The 27631-nt window shown below is 42.6% G+C and overlaps 1 protein-coding gene across 4 annotated transcripts in view; it reads right to left on the bottom strand.

Moving 5' to 3' along the window:
* The window catches only part of Cdon (cell adhesion associated, oncogene regulated), a 96211-nt gene that overhangs the window by 28132 nt on the left and 40448 nt on the right, over window positions 1–27631 (bottom strand). For all 4 annotated transcript variants that reach the window (XR_015048922.1, XM_085844519.1, XM_085844520.1 and 1 more), the window contains exons 4-14: window positions 26551–26697; window positions 25539–25682; window positions 24284–24571; window positions 23420–23689; window positions 16833–17186; window positions 10497–10786; window positions 9487–9661; window positions 7150–7281; window positions 3919–4122; window positions 2854–3035; window positions 2299–2404 (exon numbers count right to left, since the gene is read on the bottom strand). Coding sequence is in view for 3 of the 4 variants with exons in the window: in XM_085844519.1 (XP_085700645.1) it covers window positions 2299–2404; window positions 2854–3035; window positions 3919–4122; window positions 7150–7281; window positions 9487–9661; window positions 10497–10786; window positions 16833–17186; window positions 23420–23689; window positions 24284–24571; window positions 25539–25682; window positions 26551–26697 (2292 nt within the window). In the remaining variant the exon portion in view is untranslated. The remainder of the gene's footprint in view (window positions 1–2298; window positions 2405–2853; window positions 3036–3918; window positions 4123–7149; window positions 7282–9486; window positions 9662–10496; window positions 10787–16832; window positions 17187–23419; window positions 23690–24283; window positions 24572–25538; window positions 25683–26550; window positions 26698–27631) is intronic.

Below are 27631 nucleotides of genomic sequence, written 5' to 3'. Positions count from 1 at the left end.
TGGAAAAGTTCAGATTCCTCTAAAGAGCATAGTTTAAAAACCATTAATGCACAGGGATTCCTAGAAAGTACAAAAGGAAGGCGAGGGTGATGGAGAGACACAGACAGCTGCTCATGTCACCTAACATCTGCTCTGCTTAGAACCATCTTATGCCAAATGTTTAACCAATGTCAAAAGTTTTAAAAATAAAAATCTGATATCCCCATTCTTCTAAATCATCTAAACTAAAACAAAGACTTGGACAGAACAAAATGCAGAAGTCATAATTATCTTTCTGCTTTTTCGAACAGCCTTTTGATTGACAGAAAATATGCAAACTGAAGAGCCACACACTCTAAGTACACTGCACTGAATGTTTACAAAGCAAACCTCCAAGGCACCGATGTCTAGACCACCAAGAGAACACCGCTGCACCCCACTGTCTCTGGCTGCTCCTCGTTTTTCCTTCTCTCCCCCAAGATGGCTACCACCTTGACTTCTGAGAGCACAGAACAAGTTTGCCACTGAAAGCTACAGAAAACGAGAAAGAACCATTCTTTCATTCAAAAAAGAGTCATGTCTGTAAAGTTTTTATTATGTTACAAAAGTAACTCCATTGAATATGTACTAAAAGAAATCCTACATGGGCTGGAAAGATCGATCAACAATGAGGAAAACTTGATCATTTTTTAGAGGACCTGGTTTGGTTCCAGCACCTACATGGCAGCTTACAACTAACTATCCACACTTCAGTGCCAGGGGATCTGATGCCCTCCCCTGACCTTTGTAGGTACAAGGCATACATGTGATACACATGTGATCAAAATACTCATAAATATAAAAAATAAAATCCCCCAAAATGCTGTAATATTTGATATGAGATAGCATAATTAAATTGATTTTTTAAAAACTATTTAATGGCAGGAAGTCATAAGGTAAATCCTAGGCCCAAAGCAATTTTCTGACAAGATTTGCTACAATATGTATTTATACACATGTATAAATATGTATACTCAGGGATGTATGTATGTACAGGATAGAACTCAGGGCTTGGCACATACGAAGCACATGATCATCCAACCAAGACATTTACTATCTCAAAAGGTCAGACTTCTGGAGTAACAACAAACATTGAAAGACGTTTTCCTCTAATACCGAGAATCCCAATCTAAAATAGTACCAAGAATGGAGCATCCTGCTTATACTCGAGGCTTCTAGACCCAAGGAACCTTTTACCCTGTGAGGGAACCTAGACTTTTATATAAGAAAAGTCTCCTCCTTGTAACCATCACTTCCTTATAACCATCTGTCTGGACTGAAGCAGCTCCCCTCCCATACAGAAGACTGCCAGTTTGAACCCAGCTCTCATGTTGCTTCCTATTTCCAACCCATCCGCAGACACTCTATTGCTTTTTTGGGCTCCATTCACACTTCCGTCAACTCATCCAATACTGATTGCCTCACCATTGAAGGGGCTGGAAATCCAGCAGAGGGAACAAAGATCCCACATCTAAATTAAGTTCACATTTAGTAAGAAAATTATGTAATTTCAAATACTCGTACTCATATATTTAGACTTCGATTAAATGCTGTGAAATAAGCACAAAGGGTTTAATTTGGGTTAGAACTTCGGGGAAAATCTGGTCTGAGAACGGGCACACAAAGTTCCAACAGAGGAGCCTGAGAATACCCACGCAAAGCATTAGGAAAGGGGAAAGGTGGGCAGCAGGAACTATCCTGCATCGAGGACCCGAGGCTGGGGTCAACATCCCCTGTGAAAAGGCATGGCTGTGGGAAAGACGTGGGCTAGTAGGTCACAGAGGCTACCAGGCCACAGGCAACGTTCGAGATTGTACTGGAAATGCAGCCAAGGAGCAGTGTTGACACCCTTCACACCTGGGCAGCTGTTGTTTCCTCTACAAAACACTCCAACTCCTCGACATTTCTAAAGGTGGGTAGCATGCTGAATATGCAATCGTGCAAGTATAGTGGTCTACAAACTGAGCAAGACTTTTTCTTTTTTTAATTTAGTAAGAAGCTCCAAAGGATTTATACATTCAGATCACTGGTCATTAAAAAAGTAAAAAAAAAAGTCAAAATCTTTTTCAGATTTTGACAAATTATCCTCTTCCATACTTTTATTATAACTATTTCTGCAACAAAATCAGGGCACTGTGGCAGGAGAGGGGAGACTGGGAAATTTGGATTACATGGGAACAAATCCATCAGCATATACCAGCTCATGCCTAACTCAGTCTTAGCCTGTGAAGATAGGTTTGTGATGTTTGGCCTACCTCCCCATCTTACCAAGAGACTCACCTTCCACAACGTCTCTCTTGTAGTCACTGTCATTGTCACTGTCCGTTGGCCGGTAATAGATATAGAATCCTTGAATGGGAGTGTTATTGTTACTTGATGGAATATACTAGAAAACAGAAGCAAAGACTTGTCAGAAGCAAAAATAAAAGTGATGTCCTAATTTCCCTATCTGTATGGCAACGTTTTTCTTGCTTTGTTTTGCAGTATATGTAGTGACCATTTTTAAAACCTGATTCAGAGATATTCAAAGGTATCTGAGCAATTAGCTTACTACAAAACTAAATAAAAATAAAATGGTACACACTTCATTAGCTTCAAAAAATGTACACTGGTTCAAAGAGAATAAAGCATAAACTGTTAATTAGCACCATTTGGATGAGAGCAGAAGTAACTGTGGTGCCATTTTAACCCTGTCTCTTAGTTTATGTGCTGCAGACAAACCTCACTGCTTGTCTAGTTCTCTGCAGTTAAATGTTCAACAGCTTCAAGCATCACACCATAAGAACACTACACTGCTGACATGAAATCTCACCAAGAAGGAGTTCAGTCACATACCGTCCATTTCAGCATGATCTGAGTGTCGCTAACAGCTTCTGTGTATGCGATATGAGGTCCAGTTATTGGGCGGTTGGAAAAACGATTTGGGAAGCCGGCCACCTGGTAAGGACGGGATGCTGAACTCCGAAAACTCTCACCGTAATGGTTGATAGCAATGACCCTAAATTTGTATATTGAACCTTGGGGGATGGGACAAAAACAAAACACATGTAACTTAAAAAAAAATTGTAACAAGGCTATGATGCATCTAAAGAATAAATTAAAATTCTAAACCAAGTTTCCTCATCACCCAAATACAACTGCTGGAAAGCTTGCAGCTCAGAAACTGTTACTTGGTTCCACCCATATCTAAAAGTGCTGCCTGCTCCCAACTAAGTTAGACACAGACATCTACAACACTTGTGCATATTCAAGATTCCAAAAGCAAAAATGGCCATGAGCCCAAACAAAAAGTGTAAGCTTATTTATACGTTTTTCTCTCTTACAAATAATATTTTTAATAGACTCGGGAATTGGGATTGGAGAAGCAATTTAAAATCTAGAAATGAAGACTGGTTAAGGGGTGGAAATGTAGCTCAGTGGTAGAGCGCATGCTTAGCATGGACAGGGCCTTGGCTTCCATTTCCACCAGTAAAATAATGCCAACAAGAATAGTTATGCAAGCCGGGCGTGGTGGCGCACGCCTTTAATCCCAGCACTCAGGAGGCAGAGGCAGGCGGATTTCTGAGTTCGAGGCCAGCCTGGTCTACAAAGTGAGTTCCAGGACAGACAGGGCTATACAGAGAAACCCTGTCTCAAAAAACCAAAAAAAAAAAAAAAAAAAAAAAGTTAAGCAAAGTATGATACATTACAAAGTTAGACATAAAATGAGGCATATGAAATTGTATTTATGACAAGATGCCAAGGTATATAAAGACACTGAGGGAAAAAAGGCTGGAAAGAAATATAACAAAATATAAACAGTGTGCATGAATGGGTACAGTTGATATAACTTATTTTTTCATATTTTATCTTCAAAATAAAAAATTGTTATCATAACAAATAACAACAAAGCATTATTACCTGGCTCTAAACTACGAACTTCCACAGAGAGTTTGGAAGGAGGAATGTCTTCAGCCGCTACCAGCCAATCACTAGTTCTCATCCGTTTATATTCCACCTTGAAGGCGGTGATGGGAGAGCCACCATTTGCTCGGGGAATCCAGGTGACATAGACTGAGTTCTCCGATGCCATAGAGATAGTAGGTCGATCTGGTGCCTCTGGGACTGAAAATTGGAACACTTATTTTTCCGTCACCATGATGTCAGAGACAGGAATAACCTAAAGTGCTCTGAGGGGTAGGTAATTCCAGACCTGGTGTTTTGTCATCACTAATAATATTACAGCCTGTCTCCCTGTCCTCTCTAAAAGCTAATGGGAAATAAAATGTACAAGAAAGGAAACACAAGAAACTGAAAGGAGGAAAGAAAAAGTCAAATGATTACAGATATAATTTACTCACAAAGAAGGAAAGTTAATGAATGTGATGGTTTATGCTTTTTTATTTTAGATTTATGGCTAAAGCAGTGCACAAGTAATTATTTGATTTTGGCTATGGCATATAAACAATTCTCACAAATGTGTTCTTATTTGAAATGCTTTCCAAGTTGCATAAACCAAGCCAAAAACCTACTGATTGATTATTACATTGTTGCTATTACTTTCCTTTAACAGGCGCCCCAAGGTCTCAGGAATTGCTGATTGGAAACAACGCCTGTCAGTGCATGCATGGATACAATATGTCAAAATCAATACTAATAAGGTAACAAGGGAGGGAGAAGATGTGAGGAAGACAGAAACAGTGCCACAGAAAGACGATGACACAGAAAAGTCAGTCAGAGGATCATGTCCAAAAGCTTGCAAGGAGCACTGCCGAGCACGGTGCTGTCCTATGTGACATGTTAGGCCTAGACCCTGTGGCAGGTGGAACCACTGGGACTGAGGTCACCTGCATTTAAATCAGGGGCCTAGCTTCCCTCTCTGAACCAGCAGTCTAGTGGTCGTTACTGGCTTCCTTCCTGTGTCCCACGAGGATGGCCTACACAATAGTTACACGCACCCCAGTAAACTGCCACCCTGCCTCCCTACCTCCCCATCAGCTGCCTGGGAATCCTGTGGAATCCAGTTCTCAGCAGGCCAGTAGGCCTTTTGGTGTGCAGCCAGTTGAGTTTTGAAGTGGACATGGAAGGGCAGCCTGGGCCCCAATGCCACAGTATTGGTGAAGACACTAAGGAAGGAGGCCTATCGGTATTTGTACACAGAAGACCAGGGTGTTTTACAAGACAAATGGCTTAAGGGATAAGCAGGAGAAAGCATTAGCAGGCAACTGTGGGTGATACTTACTGTATTGTTTTCCACTAGAAAGCAATGGAAACAGAACGGGCAGAAAGGTTAATGCAGATCTTTACAGGAAATCAAAGGCCTTTCTCAGGGTGACTGTGCAAGGCGCACACTCACCAAATGCCACAGGTCAAACAGGAAGGGAACGTTACTGAGGAGAACATGTCTACAGAGACCAACACATAATGACTCTGCAACAATAGCAGCTGCACCGAAAACAACGTGGGCTCCAACAGCAGCTCGGCCGGCCACTGTCTACACACTGAAACCTGGGAGCGTGGAAAGCAGACATGATCTCCTCCTCGTGAAGCTGTTATAACCAGCAAGCAAATAATTCCATACGTATATTTCAGCCCGGAGAAGTCCAGACTCATAATCTTCACCTACAATCTTTTACCATCCATGCCTCTTGTAAATGCTTCCTTGCTGCCCGCACCCAAGCTTCTTCCCTCTCATTCAACACAGATTCTATTACCCTAACCTCAGCTGTCCCCGCCCCTCCTCCTCCATACATTAAAGTCATCTTCATATTTTCTAGGTATATCTTTCTCATTTCTTCTTCTCTAAGAGAAGAAAACTCTTAAAGAAAGAACCTCTTTTAGAGGTTTTTTTTTTGAGGGGGTAACGTGAATGCAGTCCCCCCACTACCACAAATTGTACAGTCAAGTTTCCAGCATTTGGGGAAATCATAGGAGTCAACAGACCCAAGTGTAATAAAGGAACCTGCCCTGGGGAACCATGACCCTGGGGTATCTCTTCACCATGTGAGTCCTTGGGCTGTGAGGCAGTAAGTGTCCTCACAGAAGTATCATAGAAGACATGGGCACCTGCCTGTGCCTTATACTGCCATCATCCCTACCAGCAATGAGTCACAGCAAACAAAATCTAATCTCTACCCTGAGTGCCTGGCACCATCTGTCCGTCTGCTATATGAGGTATCATTCTTCGCTGCTGAGGCTTAACTCAAGTGCCAAGCAGTTGTACAAACCATGATATTCCCTCCTTTGTACCTAGTGGGTGAGCTGGGTATCCCTCCATCAGTTCCAGAATACCAGGAATGTAAGCATAGGCAGAATGGACGAGCTGGCTGTCACTGTGTGCCTGTGCATACGATCCACTCTGTTGCTATGGGCTCAGCTGTCTCTTCTTTTTAGCAGTCAGCTCACTGGTGTGTATGCAGATGTCTGTATCACCCACTGTACTGAAAATCCTTGAGATCAAGGGTTATCTCATCCCTGCTGTGCTGGCAGCTAGTGCCTCCTACATGTCGGGTTAAGTAAACAGTAGAGTATTCGCCTTTGAGGGGTCGACTTTACTCTCGTACTGCAGGTGTTCTCATAGCAGTGTGTTTAAGTAACTGACAAGCAGCTCTGAAGAGAGGCTCCTCAGGTAAGGAAGGTTCACGCCACTGGAGAGGGCAGCTCAGAGTACTAGGATCTGTTTTGTTTGATATCAGTTCATGGTAAACTATAAAAAACAGGAGGGAAGCATGGAAACTTGTAGATCATAGTAGTAAATGTTAAATGTTCTCGACATGTCCCATGTTAGCATAATTCCAAAAAGTGGCTTGAAGGCAGGACATGTAACTTAGTGGTACAGCACTTGCCTAGCGTGCATATGGCCCTGGGTTTAATCCCCAACATTACACACACCTAGACACACACAGAGACACACACATACACAACCGAATACACACACAAACAGACACACACATACAGACACACCGACACACACCCACTTACATGTGCCCAAACACAGGCACACACGCACATACACCACATATACACACACATATAAAAAAAATAGCTATGCAGGATAGAACACAACCTTTATAACTATGTCCCTATCCTCCCCTCCCCCACAGTGAAACAGGACAGTGACATTGATAAACAAACAAGATGAAGATTCTTTACCTCCACTATGCCTGGAGGAATCCGTAAGCACAACTCCAAAATTGCTGTTGGAAGCCTCTGCAGTAACAGGCCGCTTGGGGGCGCCCATAGGCGGAAAGGAGGCCTGGGTGTTTTTTGATGATGCCATTTTTTCTGTAAAGTATTTTTTAAAAAGCAATAAGCTTATATGTGCAAAATAAAAACAAAAATTACGATGAAACATAAGTAGCCATGAAGATGCATGTGCCTGTGTCTAAACACAGCATCTCCCTTATACGAAGCTCGTGTCAGGAAGTAGGACAAACGCTTTGTCTTTCTCTAGTACTGTTAAGAGAACGCTTAACTGTGCCTTTGTGGTACTACTTTAATTGACACACGTGATGGTTGGATTTGATGTAAGCTTGCCACAAGTTAGAATCAGCTGAGAATGGAGCATCCTGTGAGAAGCTGGAAGGCCCACCCTGAGGCTGCTGGCAGTCCAGGTTTGCTCAGGCAGCTTCCCTGTTGCTGCTGAGTGAATTCATCCTGTGACTGCTGTTCATTCCAGTGTTGTCAGCGTCTGACACTGACTGAGAACCACAGCTCTCCAGAAATCTTCCAGGTTGTCTATATCCTTGTCTATGCCCATCTATGTCCATGTCGGTCTCTATGTCCTTATCTCTGTCTCTGTCTGTCTCTGTCTCTGTCTGTCTCTGTCTGTGTCTGTGTGTCTACAGCCACGTCTATGTGTCTATGTGCCTACACTGGTTCTCTTCCTCTAGAGAACCTTAACTATTAAAACAATCAGAGCAGAAAATCTGAATGACGACCTGAGCAGAGGCTCTGATTAGCCCATTTTCCTTTCGATGCACATATTCATTCCAAAATAATAATTATAATTAAGAAGTTTCTGTTAGGGCTGGTGAGATGGCTCAGTGGTTAAGAGCACTGACTCCTCTTCCAAAGGACCTGAGTTCAATTCCCAGCAGCCACATGGTGGCTCACAACCATCTACAATGTGATCTGACGCCCTCTTCTGGTATGTCTGGAGACAACTACAGTGTACTCATATACATAAAATAAATAAATAAATCTAAAAAAAGAAAAGAAAGTTTCTGTTAAAGCTGTTCCACAGAAAATAACATACGAATTTTAACATTTTAACAAGCAAAAATGAAGCTGGTTCTTTGCTGTTTTCTAGTTTTTAAACTGAAACAGCTATTCGGTGGTTATAGGTCAGACTATGAATAACTAAGACCTTGTAGTGAAAACTTGACTGACGATTCATTTAAAATGAGAAGTACTCATTTCTGATGGATAGTGAGTAGTGAAGGTCATTTCCCAAAGTCACCAAATGCACCCATGTAAGTCTCCAGAGGCCATTTCTCTTCTAGCACTGGCTTCTTCAGGGTTCCCCTCTCCATCCCTGAAGCATTTTCCTTTATGTGGGCCACCTGGGCATAGCCTTCTCCACCTGGACTCCCCTCTCCAGATGCTCACCAGGAACACTTCTGTCATGGTACGACTCATGTTATTCTGTTTTTCCCTACCCTACCCTCTTCCACTACTCCTGACTCCATAACTCTGGCCCAAATGTTCCATCTTTTCATAGCTCATGAGGTGTCACCAGCAAAGGCATGGCAAGTTCCACAGAGTGTCGTGTCACCGAGGCACACTGTCACATACATACACACACACACACACACACACATCGCAGCGGCCCTTTGGTGTTCCTGGTGCACACACTCAGCACATCATTCTTCATGCCTTGGTGGACCCCAGTCGATCTGCCAGGAACGAACACCCCCCTGATGTATAGAGACCTTCAACTTCCCCCTCTTTAAACATCTTGCTGCTGACTAATACTGAACACATCACTGGCTACCTCCTTACAGTAACTCTACCCCTGAAGTTAGTTCTTTGTTAACACCGTCCCCTAACATACTTAGAACTTAGGCTCCTCCCACCTGGACCATGAGCTCCGTGAGGATCAGCTTTGTCTATTGTCTACACTGCCCAGTGCACCGTCAGTGTCGAAAAATCCCAGGACCGAACTGAATTTTGTCTACAGTTGTTTCTTGACCTTTTCATCAGAGTGTATGCTCCACTGCTGGATCTCAACCTGACTGTCACTCATTCCCCTGCCTCAGCCATCTAAATGCTGCTCATCCTGCACTTCCAAAAATATGTACGGAATATTACACTGGAATCAATAATAAAGCTACCTAAATGTAGCTCCCCCACCAAAAGGTGCTAGAGTATGCATAGCTCATAGATTTATAGCTTAGGATTTCTACTATCCAATAGGAATCCTCACAAATTCTCACAAGTAAAGTGGCGTTAAGTAGCCAGTTCACTCTGACAGAAGATGACACTCACCTTTGCTGGTCCGGAAGGTAAGCATGGCAGGCTGTCCTTCACCAACTGCACTTCTAGCCACCATCAAAACTTCATAGAGACTTGATGGCTCCAGCTCAGTTAGATGCAGCTCATTTTCACTCCCTGGGACACGAACTGTGTGCCAGCTGCCCACTGCACCACTACCATCGTCCAGCTGCTCAAGAGAAATCAGAATCATGAGAGACGGAGGGCAGAAAACATGTCTTCCCAATTACACAGAAAGTAGCTTGCATCTAATTCTAGAGGAGCATCTAATTCTAGAAGTGATCTGTTAACATGAGCAAGAGATACAATGCCCTTCATCTTGTGAAATGTATTAATCTCATTAAGATTGTAAGAGGAGCTTTTGAATTTTGCTTTAGTATAAGCCTGCAGAGGAAATATCTATCACCCAAAGAATTAACACACAGAGGCCCGAGCATGACCAAATAAATAACCAAACCATTTAAGATTCTGGTACTAGTAAGAGGCCAGCCTACAATGCAATGGTCACAGATGATGTCAGAGGACCTTGCCCCAACAGGAATTATTTGATGAGTATTCTACAACCTTAGCAAACAGCAGAATTACAGTTTTCAAAGTAGCTTACAGAGTTTGATGCCCAGTAGATTAAAACAAGAGGTTTGATAGAAAATGGTAAGTGATGGAGGCCAGAGGCAGACCTCAGGCAAATCACTAGCCTAGCTTGAAACCTTGAGTTCCAGCACAGGGTGGGAAGGAGGGAAGAAGGGAGAGAGAGGAGGAGGGAGGGAGGAAGGAAAAAATGTTACGGTTACTTTGGATTAGACTTTGACTTGGGAAAAAAATTATTTATACTCCATCCTTACAGATATCCTATGATCTGGCAATCCTGAATGACTAGTGAAGATACCTCTGACAGACTTATTCCAGAACACTCTCACTTTCTACTCTACCACAAATGGAAAACATAATGAGCAAATGTCTCACACATACCCAGGGTTAAGGAATGAGAACAGGAAATGGATTACCTTTCGGTACTTCACGAAATAGGCGTTGATGGGCATTCCGCCATCCCTCCCTGCCCTCCACACCAGGTTGTACGTGTCTGGCATGTGAGTCTGTGGGGGGCTCAGTATGTTAGGAGCATCGGGGACCGAGGCATTTTTCTCTGCTGGCAATTCCACTCCACTGGGATGCACCTTCACTGGAAACAAGTTCAGCAGGCTGGACTCTGAGCCATCTCGTGGGTCTCGCTCATCATTCTGAGACACTTCAGAAGGTGTGACTGACTCTGCCTTTGTGTTTGTCTCGAAAGGAACTGCACAGAGGGGGAGAGGAATAAGGGGAGACTGCTTAAAGGAGTTTACTTTTCCAGCATCTTCTACCCACTTAATATCTGCGCCCATGCTGACATTAGGAGCAAATGCGAGTCTGAGAACTTAAAACAAGTGACATTTCACCGATTTGTTCAGAGTGACCTCTGATGTCTACTGTCAATCTGTCTGCTCATTGGAAAGCAAAGGGGTTGTTTGGGGAACCAGTAGCGTGCATGATGCTGGTGAGCAGACTTTTATTTTTACCTAGCTCTGCATTAATACTGAAGTTTTGCAGTAACAATTTACTAACTCAATGTAAAAAGACTTGGTGAGTTTAGCACAATGGACAGTGAATGGAATGGAACATCACTGTGAACAAAGAGGCTGGCACCTGCTACCACTCATGACAACCTGAGTCCTATCTCTAGAACCTACAGAATAGGCTAGAACCAACTCCTTCGAGTTGCCCTCTGACCTCCACATGTAGGCCCCTCCCCACACGCACAATAAATAAATGTGATAGTTTTTTGTTTTTTGTTTGGGTTGGGTTGGGTTGGGTTTTAATGGTCAGCATTGCTCTCACACCCTCTGGGAAGCTAGTTTCCAAAGTTCCTTCCCAGAATTCCCACTTACACAGTACCCTCCTGCCCTGCATCTCAGCCTAAGCCTTAGGAAGTCCTGGTTCATTGGCTTACACTTTGTCTTAGGCTTTGGTCACCACACAGGCATGTGCCAGCTGGTCTTTTTTTTTTTTTTTTTTTTTTTTTTTAGATTTTATTTATTATATGTAAGTACACTGTAGCTGTCTTCAGACACTCCAGAAGAGGGCGCCAGATCTCATTACGGATGGTTGTGAGCCACCATGTGGTTGCTGGGATTTGAACTCTGGACCTTCGGAAGAGCAGTCGGGTGCTCTTACCCACTGAGCCATCTCACCAGCCCCGCCAGCTGGTCTTAATGTAGAGATTTCCCAAACAGAGATGGAGATGAGGTAGCATTTCTACAATAGTCCACAGGAGAATAAAGCCACTTTGGCTGACTATAGCCAAGTTACAAATTACTAACTCCAAGCAAACAAGCACAAGAAAGAACAGCCCAGCTGCATGTAGCTAATGTAATAGAATAGGACGGAACAAAATAGCAAAGGGTCTGTGTCACTAATCTTTCAGGCGATCAGTACTCATCAACAGGTACCCTACTTATGATGGGTCATCTGGACAGGAATTTCTAATCATGCCTCTGGGCACGTTCATGAGGCGCTTTCTAGGCTGCATTAATTACAGTGGAGACCTGGTCCTGGGCTGAAAAAGAAAAGGAGAAAGCCAGCTGGGCACCAGCTTTCCTCTCTCTCTCTCTCTCTCTCTCTCTCTCTCTCTCTCTCTCTCTCTCTGCTTTTTGACTGTAGATGTAAAGTGACCAGATGAAATCCCAGCATAGAGAAAGTAAAACAAAATCCTACCACTAGCCAAGGAGCTGCTGCCATGGGAGAGGAAGACTTGCTTTTCCTTAATGGTGTGGCCTCTAGTAGGTAAACCACAAACCAGGGTAGATCCCACTCCCAAAGCTATCTGGGCAACACAAACTGCACTTGATAGGGGGAAAAAGTCTCAAAGTTGGGTGGGAAACGATGGTAAGGTACAGAGGGTCATTATGGGAACAGTTGGGGAAAGGAGGGTAGTTATGTTCAAAATAAATGGTATAAAGTTCTCAATGAATTAAAATATCACTTAAAAATTGCCAGACTAAAGATAGCTAAGTCTTAACACCTACTTCCAACAGCATTTAGAATATACAGAGGAAGGTAAAAATAATGTACTTGACTTTTAAGAAAAGGATTCAAATATTCAAAACTACTGAGCACACTTTTATACCAAGAACTGTACAAGATATTTAATATAAATAATCTCATTCAGTTTTCAGGTGGAGAAGGAGTGCTTCCTTCTGCTTTGCAGATGAGGAGACAGAGTTTCAAAACTCAGAATGTTAGCAGGCAGCTGTGGGAAGAACGGGGAAGGTGCGAGAGCTCGGTGGAGACAGACACACAGACTGCCAGTGTAATACAGCTTAAGGACTGACAGCTTGGCTCCTCTCTGGTGCTATTGATACCTGCAACAAAAGGTCCCCATTATTCACTCCTTCGAGAAGGAAGGGGAAGGCATGACATGGGGACACTACAGAGACTACAACACACGACGGTTACCTCTACAATGAGGTCAGAATTCTGCTAAAAAGAAGTGGGTGTGATTTTTAGAACCACAACACATTAACAAAAATCCCACAAGACCCAGACTAACAGTGTAAGGTCAGGTCTCTGTTAGCTTATGAGAGAATGTCCTCGAATCATCCTCCACCAAAGAAAACAAGAAGCCAGTGTGAAGCAGTGCAGAAGAAAACTAATTAAGTTCACTGAGACAACTTGAAAATATTGCTCCTGGAAGGAGCCATGTTTACCTAGTGAGTCAGAGAGGAGTAGACACTCGGGGTGAATATTGTGCCTGCTGGGGCTGAAAAACCAGCTCCAACCAGAGGGGAGTAGCTGTGGCCTGATAGTGGGGAAGGACTCTTGTTTCATTAGTAGTTTCCTGGATCGCCCCGGCAGCTGACCACTGGGAAGTGGTATCTGGCCACAAAAGAGTTCCCATACCACATGCCTCAGTTTATAAAGAAGTATAAGAAGAACACCATTCCGCAGCCTGCCTGCTGAAAGAGCATCACGACTCCCTTTCTGTTACTCCAGGTGCAAGGCAGCCTGCCGCAACTTTCAAAACGGGGAAAGCTAAGTAATCTCTACTGTCACAAATATATATTTCATAACAATTTGCAACATTTTGCAATAGTACATAATTTAAAAATTATAGTAGATACTGTTTAAAGATCTGGGCCACAGGCATGCTCTTCATTTTATCCCAATAAACTCATCCATCAATTAAAAATATTAAGTTGAAAACATACATTTAATATTCCCAACCCATTGGACACCGTCATTTAGCAACAGCACACGATAGCAGCTACATCCCCCTTGTCTGGAATGGTTGACTGGGAGGAACAGCTCACTGCTACTGCCCAGTGTCAGAGTACAAAGCTCTTCTTGCTAGCCCAGGAAAAGGCCAAAATTCAAAGAGTTGTTTCTACTGCATGTGCATCGCTTTCATATCAATGTTTTAAATGGAAAAAATTTTAAGTGGACTCATCTTCAATTGGGGGCTGTCTAGATTTTCAAGTGCTCATGAATAGTATCTCTATCTCAGTTTGCCTTCCAAAAGAACTCTATAAGGCAGGCAGAATTCTAGTTCTGTATCTTAAAAATAATGTTTATTTTTTGTAAATTCCACATTTACATTATACATTGTGTTTGATCCCATTGGTCCATCACTACCTCCCACACCCTCCAATTCTTAGTGCCCCCACTCATCTCTCTCCCAGCTTCATGTCCTACTTTTTTTTTATTATTTTAAGGAAAGATTTGCTTCGCTTTGGTTCTTTGAGACAGGTTCTTACTCCGCAGTCTGGGCTAGCCTTGACCTTGTAGCAATATTCCTGCCTCAGTCTCCCAACTGTCAATTCCAAGCATGAACCATTCCCCTACCCCCCTCAGCTGAAAGGTAGACTGCTTTTGAATTAGGAAAAAAAAATGTAACAATGTTACTGAACTTAATAAGTCTGAGCACAAACTAATATAATGTGAAATGCAACTATACCTGACCAACATGTCCCCATGTGACTGCTCACACCCACACCACACTGCAGGGAACCTAGCCCAGCCCCCATCTAAGTTTGGAGCAGATACAACTCAACTCTATAATACTATACATCCAGGTCCTCAAAAGCTCAAGGTCTCTGGAAAGAAGGGAGAAGGAGTTGTCACCCACTTTCAGCTATAGCTTACCCTCCCCATAATAAACAAAGGAACTGACGGTAATGCTAGAGTTTAATGAGGCTCGAGTTTCTATGCAGAGAAATACACTACTGTGTACTATTTGAGCTTTAATAGACTCAACCAGGTCTTAAATCTTCTAGAACATAGGAAAAGCCCAGGTGGGTAGGCTGTAGCTAACGGGTTATTGCTCATTAACGTGGCATTTACTGGGACAGGATTCTGGAGCAGGGAATGTTAAAGATCTAATCTAAGCAAGTTAGATAATGAAATTTAAGTGTTTCAGGTTTCTCATATTTAAAATGAGAAAGAAAAAATAACTAGTTCTGTCTACATCTATATCTCTTTGTACTGCTGTACATTTGCATAAAATAATCATGTGCCTGCTAAGTTCTACCCAGGCATCTCCTACAGAGCTGCTAGCAGCTAATAATACTAAACTGTGCCATTCTTATTTGCCCAGTTGGAGGAATATATACATATATATATATATATATATATATATATATATATATATATTTAGATATATATATATATATATATATTTAGATATATATATATGTATATTTATCTAAATTCAATAATACTCAACTGTCTCTACCTGAAACTAAAGTTATTAAAGTCAATAACTACCTCTTCCTGCCACAATGAATAACCACATTGCCACAATGAATAACGATAATTTTTTTTTTTTTTTTTTTTTTTGGTTTTTCGAGACAGGGTTTCTCTGTGTAGCCCTGGCCGTCCTGGAACTCACTTTGTAGACCAGGCTGGCCTCGAACTCAGAAATCCGCCTGCCTCTGCCTCCCGAGTGCTGGGATTAAAGGCGAGCACCACCACACCCGGCGAATAACGATAATTTATCTGTAATTAGACAGCAATACTCATAACCTAATATGTTAAATTTATAAAATGTTTTCTATTACCAGACACCATTGTAAGAGCTTTCCTGTCCTGGCCTCTTGGACTTGCATATGAATCCTATGAACAGGACATTAGCCACATCAGAAGAAGCAGTGTTCAGCAGCTGGCCTCTGGTTGGCACACTGCATTATTGCAGCACAGCCTACAGACTTCATGTCCACACAGTGAACCACTCTAACAGGCATCACATAGCACATTCACATAGGAGAATGCAGGTCCCTAGATTCTGCACACTTCTCTTCTAGCCTCTAGCTTTATCCAGAGCTAGAGACTCCTTGTTTATGAGAGCAAACAAACAGCAATGTTAACAGCCAACTCTAGCACCAGTACTTTTCTGCCAAGACCACCCAAGGCTCCTCTCTGCTTTAAGGACATCTATGGAGGACAGGACAGGCAAGAACACCCAGGAGAGCGGGGCCTGGGAACTAACTAAAGCAGGGAACTCTGGAGCCCAGAGCCACTATCCAGAGAGATGAACATGAACTCCAGGATACACACTGACCTGGATCCCACAGGCTCTATAACCAGAGGAGACATCAGAGGGCCCGGGAAGAAAAAGGTCACTTAAAGCCCTGGAAGAGTGTCTAAGGCAGGAACCTCAGTGTCCCCATACTAAAACAGTACTGGAAACCCTACATCTCAGCAGTCAAACACAGCAACAATCTACACAGCTGACTGACAACTAACTAATAACTAACCAGCTTAATAAACCACTCCACCATGCACTGCCTTAACATTGGGGAACGCTGTTGGACACGCCCCCTGACAGGAGGTCAGAATCGGAGTACTTCAGACATCATGTGTAACTGCAAAGTCATCATCATGCCAAAGCAATGGAATATAAATACCATTACATATCCCACTAGAAAGATAACTGAGGTAGCCATATACGGGAATCTGATAGGACCCTAAGTCTCTTGTCGATACATGCTAACCCTTCAGACTTTGAATCTTGCTTCTTATGTTCTCCTCCAAAAACTAGGTGAAAAAACCTCTTCAGTAACTTCAAAACCCCAAGTCATTAATAACACAGACAGACTATATTTTGAGCTCATTCCTAAGAATTAAATGTGAAATGGAGACCAAGGCCCACCTGGTTCCCATACAGCAAAATACCCCCAAACATGGTCCTGCATTTCATTGCCACAGGGAAAACATACATCCATTAAAATGACCTTTCAAAACATCTTTTCCCCTACTACAAAAGGATACTGTTCTACTGAGGAAAAAAAATGCTGAAAATGACTCACCAACTGTGAGGAATGCTTCTGACTGTGTGCTGCCATGTTTGTTTGTAGCTTCACAAGTATATTTCCCAGCATGCTCCAGAGTGACTGCCTGAATAGACAGAGAGCTCGAGCCAGCTTGGGACATGATGAGGTAGACAGGTTCCAGGTCCAGGTCCCCAGGCCGGAACAGGTGGGACTTTCGGGGTTTGGACCTAAGGACCTGAGATGGATGGCTGGTTATCAATCCATGGCGGCCGTACCAATGAATGACTGGGACAGGCACTCCAGTGGCATTACAAGACAAAGTCACGAAGTCTCCATCCATCACCTCTATGTTTGCTGGTGCAGTGACTATAACAGGCTTCCGTCCACTGTCTATAAGAAACACAATTTACATAATCAAAACTAGGAATATGATAGCATCTGCCTTGCAAAGTAACTTCATCCTACTGCAGAAATGATACCGCAAAGATATCCCCTTTCTGATTAGCTCTGTCCTCAACTTTTACCCTGTAGAACTGACAACTGGAAGCAGAATGTTTCAGAGCCCACACAGGCACGTGCCTTCAATCCTAATGACAGGGTTCCATCCCTGCAACACACATGATTGCAAGAAAGCTAACTTTCACAAGTTCTCCTTTGACCTCCACATATATATATATACACACACACATATACATTAAAAAAAAAAAACCATAATTCTGAGAAGCAGAGAAAGCCCCCAAGTAAATGTGTAAGGGGAGGGTGAAGTCCTGACAAGTTACTGACAAGGACCTCAATTCCTAAAACCCCATAGGAATTTGCAAAGCGTTCCCAGGTGAGTTAGGCTCAGGGTACTGGCAAAGCCTTGCTCTGGTACCCATGTGAATACTGACAATGCGTGCAAAACACAAACAGTAGCAGCTTTGGCCTCTGGGATGACCATAGCCTGAGTTTGCTCCCCGGAAATCCTCCTCCTGAGGTCAGCTAGGTGTCCTACAGTAGAGTGGGCACAGCCCATGCAATGCCAGCTTTTCCGAATGTGTTTATGTGTGCCTGCCCTTTCTTCATTCCCTCGCCACCCCCTCAGGGCTCCAGCACCAAGCCATGCAGGATGTTCTGTATAATTTTTGTGTGCGAGGGGAGCTGTGTGAAAAAGAGGTTTTTCTATGTGACCCTGGTTATCATGGAACTTGCTCTGTGGACCAGGCTGCCCCTGAATTCAGGGATTAAAGGAGTGCCCACACTCAGATTACACTGTGTAATTTTTAAAAAGTAGAATTTTTCATAGTTGTAGATTCATCAAATTTCCTACATAGACTTCCTGTCCTCCTGGAAGGAGTGTATATAAACAAATCTACTGAGATTCCAGTAGGTGTACTGTGCCTACTAGACTGCTGTAAATACAGAAGGGTAAGTACACACATCACATGAAAGAGGTAAAGAAACATAAAACTACATAATATTCGTTCAAGAAAACGGTCAGTTCTGGTGAAATCTCATTAGATAAAGTCTGAGAGAGAGAAAAAAAATCTGTCTTAAATGCAATTTGACATATATATATATGTGTGTATATATATTTTATCATGGACATGAACACCATTTTGTTTCTAAATCAAAATGGCACTAAGTCTTCCCTCCTGGTCCTGGTATTTTCTGGAGGGATTTTTAAGTAATGCCACAATAAAATATTGGTCAACACAGAAGACATTTTTTTCCAGAGAATTTCTTTCTCTCTAGACCTATTTGCCATCTCTGATGAATCCAAGAACACTGGATTTTCAATGGTTTCTGAATTTTCCCACATGAATGGGTACAGCTCTCGCTGGCTAGAACGTGTATGTCCCTGAGGACTGAAGAAGCAGTACATTGCTTGGCAGGTCTATGTGCCATTCATAAATGCCATCCGTGACCTGCTAAAACACTGACTCACAGGTCAAACAGGTTCCCTCCAACATATCCCTCAAAAACCTTCCCTTGTGAATCTATCTTTATGTACTATGTGAGTTAGATATTCAATTTTACTTTCTACTCCACTCTGATGATTAATTAATTCAAGTCAAAACTTGAAACAGATATCCTCCCCCATGGAGTACACAACGCCAGTCCATTTAGTCCTTTCCGTCTAGAGACTTTTGTCATACTCTGTCATGTCAAGGCGTCTATTTGTTCCTGCAGCAGTATAATGCATTGGAAATTATTACTGGCTCTTTATGTTTACAGCAAGTTCCCCATGCCTTTAGAATACTCTAGTTATTCTGGAGCCTCTGCTTACACTTATAAACTTTTAGATCATTTTTCTCATGGGTATATACGCGCGCACGCACACACACACACACACACACACACACACACACACGCACGCACGCACATGCCTAGGCACACGAACATGCACAGGCACATCACACACACGGAGATGCATGCATTCTCATATAATCCAGGATAGACTCAAAATAATTACAAAGCAAAGGATGGCCCTGAACTCCTGATTCCCCTGCCTCTACCTTCCAAGTCCTGGTGTTATTGGCAGGTGCCAGTAGAGCCCAGGTCTTCAAAATATTCTGGTAAGATTCTAACTGGAGTAGCATAAATCTACAGAAAAAGTCTGAAAAGACCAGATTACCATATAATTCCAAATGTTGCTATCCATAACCTAGAATGTATCTTCATATATGACTTTGTTACCAATATGCAAGAGACTTTTAAATAATATTTTGTTTGTTGCTGGTATACAGAAAGGCTAATTATTTGTGCTTATTTAGGTCTTCACCTAGCTTCTTGCTAAATATTACTATTTTAATAATAAAATATATAAATAAGAGCTAGCAAGCACTTTGGATATTATACAATGGCAATACTGACTATAAATTAATAACTGTTTGAATTACTTCCTTCTAATTTCTTTGTGTCTTTCTGTACTGGCTGGGTTTTCTCACACATTTTCACGGTAAGAGATGTTTTATCTAAGTCTTTGCTAGATACCTTTTATCAAGTTCTATTTCCATTTTTCTGACTAACATAGATTTATCTCATTTTTTCCTACTTCTAATGAGCTAATCATGTTTTTTCTCTCCTTTATACAGTAAATAGGGTGAGCAATACATTTTATGGCAGACTTCTGAAATATGTGCTTCAGCAAGGTATGTATTTTCTATACATTCCTGGCTTAATGATACATTATTTATGATTCTTATACCTATGTTCACAAAAATAAGACCTGCCTTTAGTTCATTTTCTGACCCCATCTTTCTGTGATTTTGGACTTCAGATTATACTGACTAGAGACTTTCCATTTCCCCTTCTCTTTGGGAGAGTTGTGTAATATCTGGAAAGGTCTACTACTCTACAAAACCATCTGGCCTGATGTTTCCTTTGTGGGAAAAACTTAACTCCTAATTCAATTTCTGCCATAGCTGTAGGAAAAAAAAAAAAAAAAAAAACAACCTACTTCGGTTTTTTATTTACTTTAAGTCAGCTTTGCTAAGTTCTATTTTCCCTTAGAATTTGCCCATGTTATAATCCAAATCTGGAGTTCCCCACAAAAGCCTATGAGTTGAAAGCTTGGTCAACAGGCTGCCAGGCTACTTGAGTGATAACGACATTTTAACAAGATGGGGCCTAGTTGAAAAAGGAGTTAGGTCTCCAGGGGTGTGTCCTTTGAGGGGAGACTGGAAACTTGCCCCCTTTCTGTCCCTCTGCTTCCAAGCCATGACCTAAGCAGGTCTCCTCTAGACTTACTTCAGCCATGATGCTCTCTCTATACTGCCTGCCATAGGCCCAAAGCAACAGGCCCAAGTGACCATGTCTGAAGCTGTGAGCTCAATAAAGCTTTCTTCCTTCTAAACTGATCATCTCAAGTCTTTAGTGGTCAGAGCTAACACCACAGCTGATTATAGTAGTAATCTGTTGTCCTATCAATTACTTTAATACTTTTTATATTGAGACTTACAATTTCCTTCCCTTAATACTGTCCCTTTATCTCCGCCTTTTTACTTGAGTTTACCAGAGATCGGGCCACTGGATTAGACATTACCAGGAACCAATTTCTACGCTTTTTACCTTGCACTCTACCTTTCTTTTCTTAGATGCTTTCTGCTCTTGGCTTTGCTTCTCCTGTCTTCTGACTTCTTCCAATCTAATGTTCCTTTGATTTACTCAATAATTTTCAACTTTACTTGTTTTCTTTGGTAAGCACATAAGGCTGTAAAAGTCCTAAATTGCACATTGGTCATCTTCCCATAGGGCACGATGGATTGTTCTGACTAGTTTTATGTCACCTTGACACAAGCTAGAGTCATCTGAGAGGAGGGACCCTCAATTGAGAAAATGCTTCCATAAGATCCAGCTGAAAGGCATTTTCTTAGTGATTGATGGGGCAGGTCCAGCCCAGTCTGGGTAGGGCCACCTGGATTGGTGGTCCTGGGTTCTATAAGAGGGCGGGCTGAGCAAGCCATGTGGAGCAAGCCAGGAAGCAGCAGCCTCCATGGCCTCTGCATCACCTCCTGCCTCCAGACTCCTGCCCTTGAGTTCCTGCCCTCACTGCTTTGATGAACTGTTAACATGGAACTGTGGGAGATATCAACCCTTTCCTCCCCAACTTGCTTTTGCTCACCGTGTTTCTTCGCAGCAATAGTAACAGTAACTAAGACATCTATCTGTTGCATTTTCATCGCCATTCAGCTTAAAGTATTTTAAGCTTTCACTATGTTTTGAAGTGTAATTTAATGTTTCCAAATGCATGATCATTTTCTTTAAAATGTTTGTTTTTATTATTAACTTCTAAATTTGTCACACTAACATCAAAGAGGTGTTGTCTCACACGGATGCTCTGAACTTTGAAATATTTAAAACTTGCACCACGAATAAGTTCCCTATTATAAATCATTAAGGGAAATACCCCAGACTTAAATTTTCAAATGGGCAAAAGGACAGTTAATATGTAAAGAAGTAAGTCTAAATGTCTTGCAAACATATGGGAAGATGCCTAATTTTACCCAAAATAAAAGAAGTACAGACTAAAAAGTATTTTTTTTTCCTCATAAGAGTTCAAAGATTGGCACCGGGCGTGGTGCCTTTAATCGCAGCACTCGAGAGGCAGAGGCAGGCGGATTTCTGAGTTCGAGGACAGCCTGGTCTACAAAGTGAGTTCCAGGACAGCCAGGGCTACACAGAGAAACCCTGTCTCGAAAAACCAAAAAAAAAAAAAAAAAAAGAGTTCAAAGATTGGGGGAAATAAAAATGTGAAAAAAGGTGGGTTTGGGAGACAACCTAGTTGGCAAAGTCATTACGAGGATGAGATTGGATCCCTGCCACCCACGTGAAGGCTGGGTGTGGGTGGGTACTTAGTATCTGCAAGCCCAGTGCAGGGAATGGGGCTAAGGAGACAGATCCCCAAAGGTCACTGCCCAGCCAGCTTAGCTCAATGAATGAATTTCAGGTTCAAAACATACAAGAATTCAGCAAGACACCTAACTTCAACCTCCATGAACACATGTGTACACACACACACACACACACACACACACACACACACACACACACACACATTGATCCCTACTATGTTTTAGTGAGAATGTGAAGAAACAGCATACAAAATGCTCACGAAAGTATGAACTCATGATAATTATGAAGAGAAAGTCAATAGTATCTATTAAAATTTCTAATGTATACATAGGTTTAATCTACAAGATCACTTCTAGGAGTTTCTTTTGGAGACACTCACACATACGACAAAAATTGAAAGTTCATCATATCTCTAACAGTTATCAACAAGATGCTAGTCAAATGACTGCAAGTATAAAATGAAATTGTAAGCAGCCATTTATCTTAAAGAATAAAAATATGGTTTGGTGTATCATATGAGAAGAAATTCTAACTATAGTTAAGCAAACGTTTTAAAGGAAACACTTCTAGCATGATTTACACCTTTAAAAGACAATCAAAATACACACATACACATACACACACTTGTAGTGTATAATTCTTGTATGTGTGCACTGAAGTTTATTTAAGGAACTGATAAAACCAGTTGGTTCTAAAGAAAAGACTAGCTGTTGGCTGGCGGTGGGGATGGGAGGGTGAGAGAGACTGTAGACTTTACTATATACCTTTAGAAAGTGTTTAAGATGCATATTTTGCAACAGTGTATTATTTAGGGCCTACAGGAACCCAGTCAATCACACATGCTATTCCACTGGGGCTATACTTACAGCCTAGACACAAGTTTTTCATTAAAATTGTGTTATGTGTGTGGTGCTTTGTCTGCATGTATATCTATGTATGTCTGCTGCCCACGTAGCACAAAGAAAGCATTGGATGCCCTGAGGCTAGAGTGTACATGGTTGTGAACTGTCATACAGGTGCTCTCAGCCAATGCTGTTAACCATTAAGCCACCTATCTATCTATCTATCTATCTATCCCAAAACAATGTTTTCTATGAGCTTGATTAAGTGAGGTGGCTTCATCATGGAAATCCCAGTCTGTCACTACAAAGGACCATGGAAAACAAACCCAGTTCTCAGACAGTCACAGGATTATTTTCTTTCAAAAACATGACTTCATTTCTAATTACTGAAAAAGCCTGCCTATGAAGTCAAATTTCTTGTGATTACATGACCTACAAGCACACCTTGTTCAATTTGAAGTCTCCCAGTCGACTGCATGAATCCAATGCCATTGTCTGCTACGCACTGATATAACCCAGAATCTTCCATGACAACCCCGGTGATCTTCAGCACGTTTCCTTCAGTGAGATGCCGTGAGGAGGGGTGGATAGGCTGTGCGTTATGAAACCAGGTGCGGTTGGGGGCTGGGTTCCCATGAACATCACAGGTAAATTGTACGGTGGCCCCCAGGGACACCTTCTGATCGTGCAGCCCTTTAGAAATTGACGCATGCTCTGAAAATAAAACAGACATGTGTAAGAATCACATAAGACACAGAGAAGCATGCTCTGACAATAAAGCAGGCACATGTAACACACATAAGGAGAATCTGCCTCTAGCACTGGGTAGTGAAATCTCCGTGTTTTTTATTTACATCCTTCTGTCTGCTGTGGTCAAGAAACACTGTGAGATCTACTTTTAACTTTCACCAGCAGAATAAATAAATATGTGGCTACTATATTAGAGTCTGCTTTTTTACATGGGTCAACCCATTATATGGGTCTAACACCAACGAATACACACATGCATACACACACACACACACACACACACACACGCACATACCACATGTGCACCACTCTCCCATCTTTGCATGTAGTGAGGATGAGGGCCCAAGGACACATTATGCCAAATGTTCTATGCCACCCAGAGATACAGTCCACTCAGCATCCCTTTGCAGAAATGAACCCAGTTCTGGCTACTGATGTGGCTAGTTCTTAATAGTCTATGTCTCATTTTCCGCTCACAAATATCCTTCAAACACCAGTTAGACTAGGAAAATGACCCTATTTGAAATGAAACCCCATTTTGAATAAGAAAGACCTTACCCAGTACATTGACCATGTAAGTGACGTGTTTCACATCTCCGGACTTGTTGCCCACCACACAGGAATAGTTCCCCGAATCCGCTGGGTCGATACTAGCTGTGGCCAGATGAGAGTACAGCCTTCTCCAGTTGCTTCCTGCCACGGCATCCTGACCGTCCTTCAGCCAATACACTTGTGAGGCGGGAACCCCACTCACCACACACTCCAAGGTAACGGGGCTGTGAGGAAGGACAGCTAATGCCTGAGAAAGAGCAGGGTGAAGAATGTGAAAGCCATCCGAGGAAGGACCTGGGAAAGGAAGGGAAACAAAATAACATCAGAAATGACTCGTGTCCACCCTTCCCCTTGTCTGGGCTGTGAACACCACGGGGAACTGCTGCTTCCAATTCTCCCTTGTGTGGCGAGGCCCTATGCATAGCAAAATCATTTTTCTCTGAGAGCCTAAATAAGAATATTTTGGATTTTTTTTTTTTTTTTGGCATTTTGGAAACATAGGGGTTTTGAGTCTAAAGCCACTATGCTCTTCTTCAGCTACCACGGCTTTTGTCACACTGGATAGAAAGCACAGCATCTCTTGGTTTCCACAGTTAACCACCACTTTGTTTAGCACTGCTGTAAGATTGTTATGTTTTTTTTTTTTAATGTTAAAAAATGGGGGCCAGAAAGATAGCTCAACAGTTTGCTGCTTTTTCAGAGGACCCAGGTCTAGTCCCCAACTCCCACATGCTGGCTCACAACATCCATAAGTCACGTGCCTGGATCTCATACACTCCTTGGGCACCAGGCACACACATGGTGCATATACATGCATGTAAGCAAAACTCACACACACATAAAATAAATAAATCTTTAAAAACTACAATAATAACAGACATAGGACTACTCCATAACACACCAATGGGCAGAAATATATATAACTCAGTGGTTAAGGGTGCTGGCTGCTTTTCCAGAGGGCTCAGATTCTATTCCTAGCATTCACATTAAAGCTTACAACCATCTGTGTGTCTACTTCCAAGGGATATGAGTGCTTCTTCTGGCCTTTATGGGCACCAGGTATGTACCTTGTGCATTAACATACATGCAGGCAAATAAATACCCATGCATAAAAAAAAATAAATTTAACGTTTAAATAAATAATTAAATAAATAAAACCAGGACTGAAAACCGTGCTGAGCTTTCCTTTGCCAATGCTGCCTGAGGTAGGCCTGTGGGGACTCTTCCTTCCCAAGCCACCAGCATCCTGGCAAATACTTACGACTCACAAGGAGCTTCCGGCCAGTGGGCTCAACCTTCAGTTCACTGGTGACAGGGTTATAGGCGGCACATTTGTAGGATCCCTTATCCTTAGAGGACACATTCAGAATCTGAAGGTTTCCTGAGGGAAGGATTATGTAGTTTCCTGGGGAAGGTAGAAGGATGTAGTCAGGGCCTGGGGATGCAATTCGATTGGTAGAATCTTGTCTAGCACAAAGCCCTGGGTTCAGCACCAGCATCCACCACATGATATCAGACACGGAGGCACATGTCTATAATCCCAGCACGTGAGAGGCAGAGGAAGGCCTGTCAGAGGGTCAAGGTCATCCTCACCTACAGAGCTCCAGGCTCTTCCTTCCTACAGACCCCACAACTCAACTGGAACTAACAGCCACTGTTGAGATTTACACAGAAGACTAGCAGTAAATTCACAGCCAAAGAAGCTTTGTTACAAAGGAGAAAGAAAAGACAAGCCCAGGAATCCTCACATAGCAAAACCCCAACTCAAAAACCTTTAGCAGACAGTCAGAGCCAGAAAATCCACAAACCTTATTTGGACCAAGACACAATGAGCACAAATCCATGTGGACACATCACAACCTATAGCCACACAGCATTCAGCCACTGGCTACTCAACATGTTTCTCGATAAATACACAAGGAGTAGCTGTCCTCAGCCAGTCATGGCATGGCAATGCAGAGAGCAGACAAAGGCCCTGCATTAATGCACTTTACATTCCAGTATGGAGGATGAGGTGGCAGATAAAGAGGTGTCTAACAGCCTAACAAACAAAAGCATACAGGGCACACACCAGGTGTGATACACTTTATCAAATGAAGGGAAGAAAGTGACAGATCATCCTATTTATACACGCCCCTGAGGGACATTTTCTCAAAGAAGTGGTTTTAAATAAGGCACTGGGAGATTAAGGGGCGAGTCCTGGGAGTAACTTGTCTAATGTAACCAGCTGTCTCAGCTTCCTCCTCTGAGAGCACACCCCAAACAGGACTCACCTGTGGATTGCTTCAGCCACTTTCCCCGGATCTTATAGCGCACCTCAGCTTTGGGGTTACTCTGTGGTACCCTGCAGCCAATGAAGCCTGTGTTTTTCTCTTCTGCAGTAATAACGTGCATTGTTGATGAATCGAAATCGCCCAGAGCTGAAATGAACAAGTAAACAAATGAATACAAGACAATTCAAAGGAAGCGTAAAGATTGGAAACGTGAAATGGCCATTTGTGCCAGCTGATCCCAGTCCTGAGGACGGCAGGGTCTGTGCCAGCCGATCTCAGTCTTGAGGACGGCAGGATCTTTTTTGGTTTGTTTGTTTGTTTGTTTGTTTGTTTGTGGGCAGGTTTCATTATACAGCATCATGTGGCTGAAGCTAGCCTCCAACTTGTGATCCTCCTAACTCAGCCTCCCACTGCTAGGATTACAGGTGTGTACCCCCACAGCCAGAAATAACATTTTTTGTTTTTCCATATGAGAAAGCCGCTGGAGCAGGAGGCGTGCTTGAGGACTGACAGCTACGTCAGGACACAGAGGTTTTCAAAGCCACTGCCTTCAGGGAGCTGTAAGGAAAACAAACTGCTCCAAAGCCACCAGAGAGAACTGCAAAGCAAACTGACTCCCATTCTGTCCGGACAAATCCTTTCCCATCCAGAGGGATGCTCAGGCTTCAGGGAATGAACCCAGGCTGCTGTAAAGCACAGTAGCCCACTGCGCCTGGATGCACCGGTCTGGTGCTGCCTCCTCTCAGTTTAAACAGTTCACTGTGGAGTGAGCAGGTTCTTCATTATCCTCACCACCCGAGAAAGCCAGCTGCCTGCCTCCAGGAAATCAACCCTCCAGTGTGTGTCTTGGAGCTGTGCATGGGTCACAGCTCTACAAAAACATTTACTCTTCTCAGTTATGACAAACTCACTACTCCAGGGCAGTCCAGATTGGTTCTGTAAATAGGGGTGCCCTCACAAAGCCGTTTTCCATTACTGGAAGCCATCGCCACTTGAGAGGCAGATGGCTCAAACGTACTAAGAAAAACCATGCATTCCAGATTTTCCATAAGTTCAATTCTTCACATTCCTTTCTTTAGAG

This window comes from Mus caroli, unplaced genomic scaffold, assembly GCF_978045245.1.
Source record: "Mus caroli unplaced genomic scaffold, Mus_caroli_1 scaffold_11, whole genome shotgun sequence".
Taxonomy (NCBI): Eukaryota; Metazoa; Chordata; class Mammalia; order Rodentia; family Muridae; genus Mus; species Mus caroli.
This window is presented reverse-complemented; position numbering and strand designations above follow the sequence as displayed.